Genomic DNA, 13,362 nt, shown 5'->3' with positions numbered 1-13,362 from the left:
AGGAAATACCCCGAGTAGAACATGCCTGAAACCATTAGGTAGGCTAAAAGAAGAGAAAAAGCAACATATCTAAAGACATTCAGGAACGGAGGAGAATGTCAGTGACATCTGTGAGTCTGGAAAGGGTTAAAAATGTATTTATATGGATTTAGGACTTTAGTAAACCCCAGTGAAGAACATTATCCACAAAAGGATAAATTATGCACCCTTCCTGAGGTTTACTTTAGGAAGTCACAAAAAGAAAGGAAAAAAAAAACAGGAAGAACATCTAAAACAATGCATAAATCAAGAATAAGACTGAGATTTGGCCAAAATGAGTTGGACAGTTCCAGTACCTCTACTGACCAAAACAAAGACAAAGATCTGTCTCACTTCTGCCAAAAACGTCCTGATGAATCCTAACACCTTTGAGGTTATATTCTATGAGCTGAAGAGACAAAATTAGACCTTTTGGATGGGGTGTGTTCTGTTTTATCTGGTGTAAAACTAACAAAGCATTTCAGAAACAGAACCCCATAGACAGGCAAACATGATGGTGGCAGTCTGAAGGCCTGTGGCTGCTTTTATGCCCTAGGATCTGTGTGATTAGCCGTATTTGGTGGAACCACGTATCGTGCTCTCTAGCAGAACCTCCTGAAGGAGAATGTCCAGTCATCAGTTAAGCTCATGAGCACTCGAGTTACGCAGCAGGACAGTGATCTAAAGGAGTCAAGCAAGTCCAACCCTGACTGACTCAAAAACTAAAACAAAGGTTCTGGAATGACTTAGACCTAGACAAAGTCAAAACAAACATGACTGAGATATAGTGACATGACCCTACACGGGTCATTCCCAAAAAAAACAACAACTAGGAAACAACAATTCTGCAGAAAAGAGTGGACTGAAATCCTTCACAGCAATGTAAAATACTCACAGTTATTACAAATGATTGTTGAGGGCAGTTGGTGTTGTACACTTAGAAATCTTGATTTGGATAGCTTACTTTCCTTAATAGAATAAATTCTCATTTGAAAACTGATATTGGTTTTGACTGTGGTCATCGTTGTCTGATCAGAAAATTGTTTGATGAACATCGTGAGAAAGGTGTGCAACAAAAAAAGCAAAAACAAATAAATATGTAAGGAGCAAATATTTACAACACTATGTCTGAGTCTCTTGCAGGCTAGTTATCAGATTACAAGGCTTGTTGAAATTCAAGCAGATGCACGGTGTGCTTGCGTACATAATAGCAATAAAACACAGTTTCCGTCATTCCGTATATTAAATGGAAATACATTAAGCACTGCCATTCATAACTAATTACCCCAAAACATCAGAGTAAGGTTAGGGATAAAACTCGTACATGGGAGCCGACCCTCAAACAATCCTAAAGTGGATCTAAACTCTCTTTACCAGATACCTGTCAACGCTTTATAATAGAAAGCTTTCAGTCTGGGGAACAAACCTTGTACGTTACATTGTCCGTGCATGCGTTCTCCACCTGCACCACCACATACGCGTGCAAGAAGTTGGATTGGATCATGTCCGGTACAAATGGGGTGTTCTCCTCCTGGAACACGATAGCCACGATGTCGTTGCCTATGTGCCTCTTCCTCTGCAGCTGAGGGGAGAGTCACAGATGAAGAGAGTTACCAACCGAAACGACAAACAATACCACCAACCCCAGCATTAAAAATACAGCTGTTTCAGAATCCTGCACCCAAAGACCCAAGTCTCTTACATATGGTTTTGTTTTACAAACATAGTGTAACTTGTGTCTCATATTTGTGTGGTATATATATATTCCCAAATAATAAAGTAGGATTGTTTGGGTATGCATATGCAAAATAATAATAATACTTTTTATTGTCATTGCAACATACATTAATCTTTTTACATTAATAAATCAGTTCTCTATATTTAAGCCAACCCCTTGGGGAGCAGTGGCCTGCCACTGTGCGGCGCCCGGGGAGAAATCAAGGGTTAAGGGTCTTGCTCAGGGACCCAGAGTGGCAGTCAGTGGGAGTTGAACCCAGAACCCCCAGGACACAAGCGCCATGTTCTAACCCAGGGGTGTCCAAACATTTTGGCACGTGGGTCGAAATTGTCAAGTCAAAAAAAAACATTTGAGGGCCAAACAAATATAAAAAATTTACTTAACCACACAATTGTTGTTGAATGTTTTTTTTTTTTTACCTGCTCTACAAAGTTTTATCCTTTTAAATAATCAAAAATATGGATTATCTTTATTTAGACAATTTTAATTAATGAATTCCAATCAGATTTTACTGCACAAAATCTCTATGTGAGTAAACGTCGCTGGATCGATGTGGTCCTATTTACTGTGATATCATAGAGCAGGTAAAATGTGTTTTTAAAAATTAAATGGTCGGAGTTGTGCCTAAAATTCAATTGTAAGAGTTTAACTTGTCTGTAATAATTCTGCTCCAAGTAAAAGTTAAACGTTTCCTTCTGCATCAGCCACCAGTGCAGTTGAGGGGCCACACAAAATCAGCAAATGGCCCCCCCTCCTGGCCACACTTTGGACATGCCTGCTCCAACCACTAGGCCACCACTCCCCATTTCTATGCACCATAAATTTATGACGTATACTTTTCCAGTTTTTGATGCTTCAAAATGTGTTTGTGAAGCGAATCATTGAATTAATTGGAATGGCACGAAAGGCACGGCGAAGTCAAACGAAGAATGGGTGGTGGCCACACAGATGGCTGACCACCATCACTGCTGCTGAAGTACGGCATTTTCCTTGTAGCCAAAAAGTTTTAGGATGCCAGAAGCAGACTCGTGCACTTGGAGGACACAGTGCCTGTGCTGAAGTATTAATTTTTCATCCAGACAATCTCCTTTAGAAAAAAAACAAAAAAAAACTTGGTGCTGCTAAGCAATAGGGACACATTCTTTTTGTGCTGAAATATGAATGCATGTTGTCACCTTACTTCCTATTGCAAGGTATTCCAATTTAGTAGACTTGCTAGCTTACATAAATATCTGAGAAGGTGACTTCGTCTCGTTCTATCTAAAATTTATGTAGATTTCGGTTTGCAGCCTCACATTAGTACTTCTTCCAGATATTTTTGTCCTGGATCAGATAGCAGAATGGGTTCTGAGCGTAGATCAGAATGTGTATGTGTACAAATTCTTAGCAGCCACATCGAAATTCTTATCGCGAAAAATTGCAAACCAAATCAGTTGCATGTATGTGTGCGGGAAGAGGTAACAACAGATGATGCAAACAGATACAGGAAAGGGGGAATTCAAAAAGATATGCAGGCTGTAAAGAAGAACCTTCATACGCTGACACTCTACAAAAGACAGTAGCCTTCCATCATCTCTATGTAACACTAGAATAAAACTATTAAATTAAGCTGTATAACATATACCCACAGACTTTATTGAGTACAACTGCTCAATTCCTTGCCCAAACAAATAGAGAGTCTGCCTATTAGCTTGCTGCAACTCAATGCAATACGGCATCTATACCCTAGATTTGGTGAAAATGACTTGCTGAATTTCAAAGAGTGCGTCAGATGACTTGGAAAGATAGATTTTAATGACTTTGAAGATGATATTTTGACAGGTGCAAGACGGGCTTTCTGAGTACTTCAGAAACCGGTGATATTTTTTTAATGTACGGTTATCTCTCTGATGGCTCATTCCCCTGTTCTGTCAATGGATTTGGCTGCTAGTGATGTAATGGTGCAGGGATTATCGTTGTGGCCCACTATGGGCCTATTAGTACCAATTGATTATTGTTGGAAAGCCACAGCCTGCCTAAATATTACTGGTGGCCATATCCATACATCTATATTAAGATATAGTGGCTTCTTCAGCCACTATATCTTAACCTTTGGCATATGGTGGAAAGGGACCATTGCATCGTGGGTGTGCAACCGACATATCTGCTACGACTGCATGATTCTGTCATGGCAATATGTTTTAAAATCTCTGAGGAATGTTTCTGACACCTTGCCGAGAAAATTAATGAAGCTCTAAAAGGGAAATGTGAGATGTACCTAATAAAGGGGCTTTAAAGTCTGCCATTTATAAGCTAGAAATGGTTGGTGATTGAAACGGACTTTGAGGTAAATAGAGTGTTACAAATAAAATGTGCTGAAATGATTTGGTAATTATCAGACTTAGTTCAAAGTGAAAGAAGCTTTAGCCATCTCAGACATTTTCAAGAACTGAATAAAACTGTTCTTTATCAATTAAAATCAATAATTACCCTAGCTTTTCTGACTGCAGTAAACATCAAGACAGAATATTATTACTGCAATATGTTACAGGGATGGTGAAAACAGTATATATATATATATATATATATATATATATATATATATATATATATATATATATATATATATATATATATATATATATACACGTGTGTGTGTGTGTGTACTTTATAGTCAACAGTTGTAAGAGTTCCTCACGCACACTTATTGAACTCAGACAGCTGAATAGCATGTAGCCCATTTTCTCCAAGCAGATTTACTGCCAAACCAGCTCATCACTTTAGATTATTTCAGCCTATTTTCCTTCCAGAATAAAGGTTGTGGTTTTAAGAGTGTACCCTGCCTCCTTTTCTCCATTCCCTGATGAATCATCCCATGTGGGCGGTGTTTATGTTCTCTGTTTGTCTCCATGTCTTGGCTTTATGAACCAACTGTGCAAGGTTACTTTGGCAACAAAGTTCAAACCACTCATGGCACTAAAGCGCTACTGAGAGCGAATGCAGCGTTTCATAAAAATAAAAAAACAAAACATCATCCAGCGAGATGAGAGTCTTCAGCCAGAAACCGACAGAGGAAGAATTTCATTGCAGGAAGATTTCACTGCAGTGATATTTCTCAACAACAGCAACTGGGAAAAAGTAAGACAAAAATCCTCTAAATAAAACATTTACTGCTTTTTCTCAAGCAGCAATTCTTCATCGCTGTTGAGATTTTTGCAGAGGGATTTTCTTCGTATTTCTTGTCAAAAGTTGGAAACGTCAGTTTCTCTGTGAATAGATGGTTTGAAACATTTCTCTGAGTGGAATTACTTCGATGCAATACAGATTGAACAAACGAGAGGCTCTGTGTTAATTGGGGAGGCTTAAAGGTACAGATGGATAGATTTAGCTGCAGCTTTGCACATAACCTTCTCAGTCATTATAATAAATGAAGCAAATTCCAAGCTGGTTAACAGAGCAAACTGTTTGCTTTGCTAAAACTGTATAAGAGCTGTTGACATTACAGCGCCTGTAACTTTTATAACCAGAGACAACAGCCTGGGATGTTTAAGTTATGAACCCAGGTTTTTCTGTACAATTAAACTCAAAACATGTCAGGATTAGTTTTTTTTTAATTTGTTTGGCAACCTTGTAACCCGTGTAATCAAATTAAAACCAAACCTATGCTCGCATGCCTCTTGTGATGTCACATAACACATAAGGTTCCTTTAAAAATGTTAATTTGTGTATTTTCTTGTGATAAGCTGATTAATTGCATGTTTATGGACACATACCTCCTTCCAAAATGTTTACCTATATTCAACACAGAAAAATATAACAAAAATCACCGGCAATTCCTGCCAGATATAACAAATTATCGACTCACATAACGAGTAGCAAATATATGTATATTAAAACTAGCCAGATGGAAAAAACAAACAAACAAACAGCTTTGTTCCATTTAAAGTGATATTATCACAAGACCATGTTCTGAACAATAATATTTTTTTTATCAAAGCTTCCATTTGCTCTAGAGCTGTTGTGCAGGGCCAATGACACTGAGGCCTTGTACACACATAGCTGGGTCTTTAGAAATACTAATATATAATTTCGATCAAACTTGTTTTTGCTTTAAATGGTCTGAAAATGTGCCTATTACAACCCCTGTGCCTGGTAGCGGGATGTGAAGTGCAGCCTTACAGCCTGACTACTTCTTTGGGAATTAAGCGGGTAATTGGCAGCCAGGTGCTGCTAATCAATGGCACTCAGTTAAGTGTGAGCACATCTTTAAAGACTTGGCTAGTTTACCCGTATGGAGTATTCTGCTTTACACAATACCAAACGAGACACCGGCATCGATCTTAGATGAGCAACTGTTTCTGTCCGTCGCTCTGCAAAAAGGTTATAAGCCTTTTTAAACGTGACTGCGGCTCTGTGTTTTTCTACGACAAAAATGTTCAACAGCATTCAACGCAGATGTCCGTCAGTCGCCGGCTGTTGCATTCCGAGGAGTGAGCATACCAGCATGTTCAACAAAAATATAACAAAAAGCTCTAAATCTTCGTCCTCAGTCAGCGTGTTAAAGGTTAAACAAAACTTAAAGGTAGACGATCATGAAAGGGGGGGGATGCAGAGAAAAACATGGCATGAGTTTGGACATGTCAAAGAATCACACGGTAGACCATAGCAGGGCCGATTGACAGAAAGGAGAAACAGCTGAAATTCCTTTGGGCAATACCGACAGCCTTGAAGTCATTCAACACTGAGTTTGGAAACCCACTGCAATTATTGCACATAAAAAAACGATCTAAGACCAGGTTTGCACAAGGGAACACAACAACACGTTGAAACACACAGAAATGTCATATGATCCGTTTTGTTTTTCTTTCTTTCTTAATGACATTCTTTTGGATGTCATTTGGAGCCAGATTAAAATGCAAATGTGATTAATCAAACAGCCCTGAGACAGAGCAAAGCAGAGTGTTTCTACACGTCCGAGCAGTTTATCGAGCCAAAGCCACCAACTGCCAGGCTCAGTGCCGGAAGGTTAATGACGTGGAAAAGTTTTTCAGCCACAGCAAATAAGATAGCAAATTAGATAACCTCAGGGCATTAATGATCAAATCTGGATCATGCACTAGGCTGGTTATCCTATTAACGCGAACAAATGACCAGAACTGTGAAACTGAGCTGTGAAAATGAACGGGTATGGTAATCTTATGACCCAGTTAGACTCAGGGTGTCAAACTGAAAGTGAACGAGTGATGGGACGTTAGAGAGCTGCAGGTGTAAGAGTGACGATGAACTGAAAGAATTAGAGCAACTGACTGTGTAGGCATTTCTATACTGTGAACAGAGGTGGGTTTTTTTTCCAAAAGTTTTAAATAAACACAGTTATTTTATCTTTTTTTGTGATGTCACAATATCTGTCTCCTTTGGTTAGTAGCTGAATTTATCTAGAGTACAATTCTGCTGCACTAATTGAATGAAGTAAAGTGAAAATTCCTATTACAGGTCATTTATTTACTCAACTTCTTGGACAGAAATGAAAATGGTAAACTTCCTCGTAACACTTTATTTGAAGGGGTGTACATAAAACTGACATTACACTGTCATAAACATGACATAACACCTGTTATGAACATAAATGACTCATTATGAATGTTTAGGACTGGTGTCATTAATTGTCATTCGGTAAATTGTGACACTGTTAAAGCAAAGCTGACATTGTTTAACATGTCTTTGTTATGACAAGCCCTTAATTTAACAAAACCCCAAATCAAGCCCTTAATTTACCCTAATCCCAAATCAAGCCCTAAATTTAACCTAATCCCAAGTCAAGCCCTAAACTTAACCTTGTCTCTGTTAATGTCAAGTTGTCATAACAAAGACATTTTAAACAATGTCAACTTTGCTTTAATAGTGTCATAATTTACCGAATGACAATTAATGAGAACAGTCCTAAACATTCATAAAGAGTCATTTATGTTCATAACAGGTGTTATGTCATGTTTATGATAGTGTAATGTCAGTCTTATGTACACCCCTTCAAGTAAAGTGTAACCAACTTCCTTAAGAGCTAGACAAGTTTAGCTGAATTCTTATTCTAATCATGGAAAGCATAATATAAGCAAAAGAAAAAAAGAATCTGATCAATCTTGTTTAATTTAATTGAAACCACCTAAACTTGCAACCCAGACCGGATTAAATGAAAGACTTCAGAGATCAAAACCTTGAGAAAACAACACTGTTGAATAACGGGAATGTGTCTTTACCTGCTGTGAGTCTCCTTCCGTATAAGGCAGTTTGGTGGACACATGAAACATAATCTCCTTATTATGGAAATTTGTGTAGACCGATTCCATCCCCGTCTGCCCGTGAGTGACATCAAGACCACCTCGGAAGCTAGAGAAGTATGGGAAATTAAATTGATAGAAAAAAAAAGATGGAGAATAAAGAATATTTGGAGTAAAAGTGTAAAAAAAGATGAGATCAGATGTAAAGAAATGCTGTCAGTGAAATGTGACGTTATCAGACCTCTCAATCCACAATAATCATGCAACAATTAGAACAGCGAGTACTTCATCTTCCTACTTAATCACAATCTCAGCAACACTGAGAATGTCAGAACACGAAATCTTTTTTTCACGGATTCATTTAAAGAAATCTCTGATTAGCTGCTGGGTGACTGATAGCCTGCCTTCCCCAGATATGAAGCAGAGTGCTCTAATGAAAAGTAGCACAAGTGTTTCAAGAAATTAACTGAAAAATGTCAAACCCTTTAAAGTCATGAAGTGCAATCTTTGTGCCCAAAAACTCCAGGAACTCAACGAATGCTGGACTTTCTTCCATGTTCCCGAAAAGCTCCTCCTCTGATGTCTGCAAACAGGAGGCAGAAAAGCGTTTTCCAGGACTCTGCCACATGAGTCTGAAAGCAAAGATTAGCTGGAGTATCTCTGAACTTCACTCACCTGGCCAAACTTTTGATAAATGACTCCAAACTTGAAGTTGTTGCTGATTACATGCTCATCAAAGGTGACAACGAGCCTTGATGCCTGGGGATGAAGAAAGGGGAAGTTCCCTGATGCGGACGTGGTGATATAGTGTTGATGGATGACAGGGACCGCGAGGAAGAAGCACGGCAGCCTACCTTTGGATAGAGGACGGGGTAAAACCTATCCACGTTCACCTCTTCACAAACAAGCTGAAAAAAATGATACAAACATGACTTGTTTTCATCCATTTTTAATTGGGGTAGAATGCAACTCACTCGTTAATTCAGTTTATTGATAATTAGCTACCTTTGCCATCTGGACCACATTGGGAAACTCGGTAAGGCAAGAAATGGGAATCACATCATGATAGGTTTTTTGCCTTGTGCTGAAAAGGAAAGGCAGAAGGTAGAGTAAAACGTTTCTCCATCAGAATGCTAAAAGGCTATTCTTACCCAAAGAAAATGTCAAGGCAGGTGAGCGATCTTAAGATCGACATTTAGCTAAACGAGTTTAGCATCTTCTTCAGTAGGAATTTTAATAGATTAAAACATACCCATTATATACCAGTAAGAAAAGTGCTAAAAATGCAGAAGACAATTGGCTTGACTTGATACAAACAAGATTTCTCTTTATGAAAGTAAATGTGCACCACACTGAGAGCTAATTGCCCAGAAAATATATAGTATATAGACCAATCAAATCCAACTTAGGAAAAGCAAATTTCTCGCTTAGCAAGTCTAATTAAGTAAGCAAAGACTGCCTGAGACTAAAAGAATAAGTGCCTGTAAACGTTGTAGGAAAAGCTTAACATCTGTGCACCGCAACTAGAACTCACATATTTGTTCATCAGCTTCCACATGTGTGTAATTCAAGCTCAATGTAAATCCAACTGTTCTGTGAAGGCTTCTGCGGTTTGTTAGAGAACATTAGTGAACAAACATAAAGGCCAAGGAGCACAGCAGACAGGTCTTGGATGGATGTCCGCCTAAACTGACAGGAACCAACATGGATCAGAGAAGCAGCCAAGAGGCCCGTTGTATCTCTGGAGAAGAAGCAGAGATCCACTGGTACGCTGGAGCATCAGTTCACAGGAAGACTGCTCTCTCCTCAGATCTTGCCTTTATCGTTATCGTTAGAAGAAAGATGTTAGAAATCCCATTTGCAGCGAGCTACAAGCCATGTAGCAAACACGTTGAAGATAGAGCTCCGGCCAGATGAGACCGAAGGCGGACGTTTTGGCCTACAGCCAGAATCCTGCGTGGCAGAAAACTTGCCCCTAAGCATCATGCCCAGCATCCTATGTGGTGGCAACACCGTGCTGCAGATGTGCTTTCCCTACGGACAGGGCAGCTGGTCACAGTTGGTGGGAAGATAGACGGAGCTAAACACAGGGCAATCCGCAAAGACAGACAGAATCTGCAAAGGTCTTGACTCTGGAAGGGAGGGTGGTTCATCGTACAGCCGGCCAACGGCACTAAACATGCAACCAGAGCTGCAAGTATATGCATGTGGTAGAATGACCTGTTCAAAGCGTAATAAATTGAGAATATGTGGCAAGACATGAAAATCTATGTTCATCGCCACTCTCTGACCAATCCGACTTACAGCTTCAGGTATTTTACAAGAAAGAGTTTGCAGAAATGTTAGTTTCCAGACGTTCAAAGCTGGTAGAGATAGACAAACACAAGTAATGACCCAGAAGGGACTGAAGACAAAGGGTAGATACCACTTTTCACATTTATATTTGCAATGAGTTTTGAAAACTGTGGATAATTATGGTATATTACTCTCAATCAATCCAAATTATACACAGAGATTTGTGGCTGCAGAACAACACTCTGTGGAGAAAGCAGCATTTTGAGTGAAATGAAGCTACAAGACGAGCTGCTGTGCTGGTATTTCAGCCCTGTTGAAGATGACTACATCCCAGCACCTGTGGTTTTACTCGCTGGGGTGACTGTGGGTGGCGTCCCCCACCAGAAAACAGCACCGCGTGAAACGTTGTGGGCCGCGTTACCGCTACCACACCAAACACTCGTCCACTCTCACGATCCATTAACGAGGAAGGAGCGCTGCTATTAAAATCTTAAGAGGAGTCTCTCAGGTGCCAAATTTAATTCACAGGTTACACTTGTGTGCCGAGTCAAGCCTCTCACCTCCCCCCCCTCTTCTCTCTCGGTGGGTGTGATTGAGTGGAGGATTTTAGTGAATAAACATGACTTTGGGCAACGGTGGGTGGGAGGCATTACGCTTTACTAACAGAGGTGAATGGTGGGTTGATTGCTTAGTCACCACTCTTAAGTTACTATTTATGTCGAGCACCTTGGATATGTTTACCGCTCCATACAAATATGGGTTATGTCTATTTATACTACAATGTATGCAGGACATAACCACTGCTTGTCGCTGTTCGATTCTGCTATTTTTTGTGTTAAAGAGGCCCCTCAGAACAAGAATACTATTGCTGTACCTTGCATACAAAGAGCAGGGCAAATTATAAAAGAAAGTACAGAAACCTGGAGGGAATTTAGCAAAGATCTGGGTGCTATGATTAACAGAGAACATAGGAGACAAAACACGTCAGCGTAAGAGGAAAATAATGGAACATAATGGTACCGTAGCATCAAGCGCAGATGCTCTTGATCCCCGATGACTTCATACTTCATTGAGAAGACCAAGTGGCCGAGGGCTGCATCCATCGTGTAGTAATTAAAGTGTTCCTAGGGGCAGATAAGTGAAGGAAACGTTATTGTGAGAACGATGTAGCCCCTCAATCAACCGACAGCGGCTGACACAGTTACGGAAAAAGGCAACGCCGGGATGAAGTGAGGAGAGGAGCAGAGTAACAATCCTGTTATCACTGTAGAAAAGGTTTCACCGCTCAGGCTGCTGAATGTCAACAAAGTCTCACTAAAACGGCATTAAACCCTGAGCATACAATAGATAAACGTATGCTAATCCGCCAGAGATGTATTTACAACATGCTTGACTAACAGTAAATTCCTTTCTGAACAGGCTTAGTGCACCAGAGATGATCCATAAATCTGTTTCTAACTGTTCCATCATCTTCCATGGTTTTGATTAGCGATAAACCAACACATTTCAATACTTGTTTTCAGGGTTGCTTGACGGCATTTTAAAATTATGATTTACAAAGAAAGAGTGGGCCTGTTTTTATGAAGTTGCAACACGACCATAAGTCAAGTACACCTAAGTCAAGAGAAAGACGTGTCCTCATCAACCTACTAGGATATGTGTCTACAAGTCTACTAGCAAGTGTATGCGTAAGTGGAAAAAAAAGACATTAAAAGGTGGAATAATAAGCAGGGTGTTGCTAGTTTGGGAGAAAATAACTTCAATCCAAAAAAGGTTAAAAAATAAAACAACTGGACTTCTATCTAAGAAGCTTCCTCAATGAGAAAGCTTCCTGGATGGGAAGTGAAACGTCTTCAGCTTCAGAATGGATGTCCAGTTGTTGTTGTTTTTTTAACCTTTTTTGGATTGATCATGACCTGGATGACTGAGACTCTTCACCAACAACATACCTTTCAAAAAATCCCAAAACCAGCCTTCTCACCTTGCCCATGAAATGCTTCCTGTAGATCTTGGCGGTGCTGTTCGTCTCCAGTTTAACGTGGGAGGCTGGACAGGGAGGGTGCTCGCCCTCTGGTGGGTCTTTAGGCTCATGATTGGTCCCTTCGATCCAGTATCCTCCAAACTGGGGCAGCAGGATGAGGGGAAAAGGGCTCCTGCGCCCCAGAACCTGAGGTCAATGGAGCAAAATTACCTCAAGGGTAATCCTGACCAGTAACAGCTACAGTGTGGTTTCTAGCCAAGACATTTATTCAAAAACTTTGTTCTTTGCGTTTGTAGAGGGTCAGTTATATGCGGCTATAGATATTAGTACAAATGTACCTCATGGACGCTCGGATAAGGAATGTAGTCTTCTTCTGTCTGTGAAAAGAGAAACTAACATAAGCTCACCTGAGACAGATGTATTCAGAGAGTAAAAGACTGAATATGTCTATTTTAACACCCCTTAACCCTGAACCTGCAAAAGCAAGTGGGCACAGATATTTGATGGATGGAATACTGAACGACAGCAAATACACACCTAGGCTTTTAAAAACCGAATTTCACTGCAGGATTTCACAAAATGGCAAGTTATTTTTTTTTAAGTGCGCTGAAGAAAAAAAAAAGCTTAACTATGCTCCAGTGTGTTTGAGCTGATGATATAACAAGAGACAGAAAAGTTGAGCTAATCAGCTGGCATTAGCAGAACGCAAGTTATTAACACCTTCAAAGTGGTAGTTTGAGCTCAAAAAGCAAATATATATCAAAACATCTACATAAATCCATCAGAAAACTGTCAGTCTCATGCCTTATGTAACATCACAGGCATGCGATTTTTGACAGGGAAGATTTTATCTTGAATAAGCAACTTTTCCAAGTTAAATAACAAACCTGATCATGACTAAAAACTTATCCAAGAAATCCTATGCTGTTGATGTCAAGTTGATGTCAACCTCTTCTCTATCAGGGGATTTGGCAAAAGTTTTCATCCCGTATTTGGTAACCGCCATGTGGCAGGGTGCTAAAACCAGACCAAACGCGACTCAGTGAGAAAAACAAGATAACATTCCAGCTGAGTGT

The 13,362-nt window shown here is 39.8% G+C and overlaps 1 protein-coding gene across 9 annotated transcripts in view; it reads right to left on the bottom strand.

Moving 5' to 3' along the window:
• Positions 1-13,362, bottom strand: part of si:dkey-166d12.2 (rap1 GTPase-activating protein 1) — a 127,868-nt gene that overhangs the window by 14,606 nt on the left and 99,900 nt on the right. For all 9 annotated transcript variants that reach the window (XM_036152021.1, XM_036152017.1, XM_036152018.1 and 6 more), the window contains 9 exons: positions 12,625-12,663; positions 12,287-12,472; positions 11,326-11,429; positions 9,016-9,094; positions 8,865-8,918; positions 8,686-8,769; positions 8,493-8,593; positions 7,990-8,119; positions 1,445-1,600 (listed from right to left, as the gene is read on the bottom strand). In XM_036152021.1, the coding sequence (XP_036007914.1) occupies positions 1,445-1,600; positions 7,990-8,119; positions 8,493-8,593; positions 8,686-8,769; positions 8,865-8,918; positions 9,016-9,094; positions 11,326-11,429; positions 12,287-12,472; positions 12,625-12,663 (933 nt within the window). The remainder of the gene's footprint in view (positions 1-1,444; positions 1,601-7,989; positions 8,120-8,492; positions 8,594-8,685; positions 8,770-8,864; positions 8,919-9,015; positions 9,095-11,325; positions 11,430-12,286; positions 12,473-12,624; positions 12,664-13,362) is intronic.

Source organism: Fundulus heteroclitus, chromosome 20 (genome assembly GCF_011125445.2).
Source record: "Fundulus heteroclitus isolate FHET01 chromosome 20, MU-UCD_Fhet_4.1, whole genome shotgun sequence".
Lineage (NCBI taxonomy): Eukaryota > Metazoa > Chordata > Actinopteri > Cyprinodontiformes > Fundulidae > Fundulus > Fundulus heteroclitus.
Note: the sequence above shows the minus strand (reverse complement) of the source record. Positions and strands in the feature narration are given on the sequence as shown.